Source organism: Anarrhichthys ocellatus, unplaced genomic scaffold, assembly GCF_004355925.1.
Source record: "Anarrhichthys ocellatus isolate YVR2014 unplaced genomic scaffold, GSC_Weel_1.0 scaffold10, whole genome shotgun sequence".
Classification (NCBI taxonomy): domain Eukaryota; kingdom Metazoa; phylum Chordata; class Actinopteri; order Perciformes; family Anarhichadidae; genus Anarrhichthys; species Anarrhichthys ocellatus.
This window is the reverse complement of record NW_022280040.1, coordinates 10739006-10741146: the sequence shown is the minus strand read 5'-3', so window position 1 is coordinate 10741146 and position 2141 is coordinate 10739006. Positions and strand designations below refer to the sequence as shown.

Below are 2141 nucleotides of genomic sequence, written 5' to 3'. Positions count from 1 at the left end.
TCTGTCTCTCTGCCAGTCTGTCTGTCTCTCTGCCAGTCTGTCTGTCTGTCTGTCCTCTTGAAAGATGTCGATGCTACAAACACTTGGCGTTCACTCAGCCTACCTTCTCCTCTTGTCCTCAGCTCAGGGATGAAATTACAGCTTCTGTTCTGTCAATTATCTTAATGATGTGCCGCTGTTGACCTTGCTCATGACCTGACCTCGGGCTGGGCGATATATATATCAACACTATTTAATATCATGATGATTTATCGCCTTGGATTCTTGACATCGTAATATGGCATCAGTGATGCTAGATGTTAGTGAATTGATGTAATTTTCTGAACTCACCAGGTTATTCTAGGTGTCCTATTATTCTTCGCCTTTACCCACTTAGTCATTATATCGACCTTACTGATGATTATTTATGAAAGATATAATCGTGTAAATACCACCCAAATAGTCTGGTCAAAGATTTCTATATAATATTTGATTTTCCACCGTATCACCCAGCGTTAACCTGACCTCTTATTAAACAGGGTAAGGGGTAAATGTGCAACAGAAAATGTTGGTAGAGTCGCTCCTGGTACTTGTTAGACGATGGAGACCGGGCACCGTCTTCACTAGTGGAGGAAACCATGGAGGCGTTGAAGTGGACTAATCTGTTATTAGCTGGGTTACGTCAGGGATCAGAGCCAACACCTTATAACTGACCTGGCTCACTGTCCTATAGTACTGTGGAAACTGAGTCTTCTCTAAGTGGGTTCTAGGATTTAATATGAACCTTTAGTGTCACGGGTCCTCTGTTGATTGTTTTATTGTCGCTTTATTGTCTCTCTCTGTGTCTGTCTGTCTCTTTCTCTCTGTCCCTCTGTCGGTCTGTCTGTGTCTCTCCGTCTCTCTCTCTGTCGCTCTCTCTCCCTGTCTCTGTCTTCCCTCCTTCCTTGGCAATAACAAATCAAAATGTTTCTTGTTTTTTTTTATTTGCAGGTCATCTGGTGAGGAGTGCCACATATTTTTAGGAGGAGTGGCAGACAGACAGCGCCACCCAGGCGTGCAGACTGGGACTGCACCTCCTGTCTCACAACCAGACGACCAGCTTCCCGAAGCAGCGCCGCCGCCGCCGCCAGATGGACTGCACACTCTGAGAGCAGAGCGACCCAGGACAGAAACCCAACAGAGGAGAGGTGCCGGGTGGTGGTGGGGGGGTAGAAGAACGCCCACCGGAGCAGGAAAGGGAGGGGTATCGATCGATCGGTCAGAGGACGAGGACGATCCACGATGTCGTCGAACAGGACCCAGAACCCCCACGGACTGAAACAGATAGGCCTGGACCAGATATGGGACGACCTGCGGGCTGGCATCCAGCAGGTGTACACGCGGCAAAGCATGGCCAAGTCGCGCTACATGGAACTCTACACGTATCCTGTCTCATCGGGCGAGGTTGATGCCTAGAGTTTAAGTTCAGAGATTTGTTGATAGCCATCCTCTCTCTGTGTGTTGTAGTGAATGTCACGGCCTTCATTCTTAAACCTAAACCTGTTTCAGAGGTAATGAGTTACAACAATAAGAACACCCAGCAGGCCAGATTCCTGGAAGCACGAAACAAACCGTTGTTAATCTAAATAATGAATCTAAAATGTTTTGTCTTTATGAAAACGGGAAGTCAAAACTTTCAGATACAGTCACACTAAGTTCATCACCCTTCAATCATTCTAACTCCATCGAACGCACGGCGTTTCTTTTCTTCTGAGGGCACATTTAGTTTGACAACCTTGGCTTCCTGTTATGCACCTTCCCAGCACTACAGGATGTCATGTCATGCACCCATCCGTATAATCTCAGAGCTGTAATCTTATCCTGTCATGCAGAAAAGAAAGAACGGCACTAATTTAAAACTGCAATCTATGAATGTCATATTTACCTTTCAGAGCTTCGTGGCTGCATCACTCGTCACCAATTATTGCAAGCTTTGTTGTAGTTATGGGGTGATGTTTGGTATGAAAGAAAGATAATCTTTCATAGAGAAGGGAGGCCATGGTCTTGTCTGTCAACTGTCCTCACTCTCGTCACATGATGCTACTCTCTGTTCAACCAGGAAGCAATCTCAGATTCTGTGTTGAAGCTGCATTCTCTCTAGTGTCCACCAGGGGGCGACTCCT

At 46.2% G+C, this 2141-nt stretch overlaps 1 protein-coding gene across 1 annotated transcript in view; it reads left to right on the top strand.

Annotated features, from left to right (window-relative positions):
- LOC116385069 (cullin-1) overlaps positions 1-2141 on the top strand; it is a 17014-nt gene that overhangs the window by 5984 nt on the left and 8889 nt on the right. The window contains exon 2 of the mRNA XM_031850256.1: positions 970-1400. Within this exon, the coding sequence (XP_031706116.1) occupies positions 1261-1400 (140 nt within the window). The 5' untranslated portion in view covers positions 970-1260. The remainder of the gene's footprint in view (positions 1-969; positions 1401-2141) is intronic.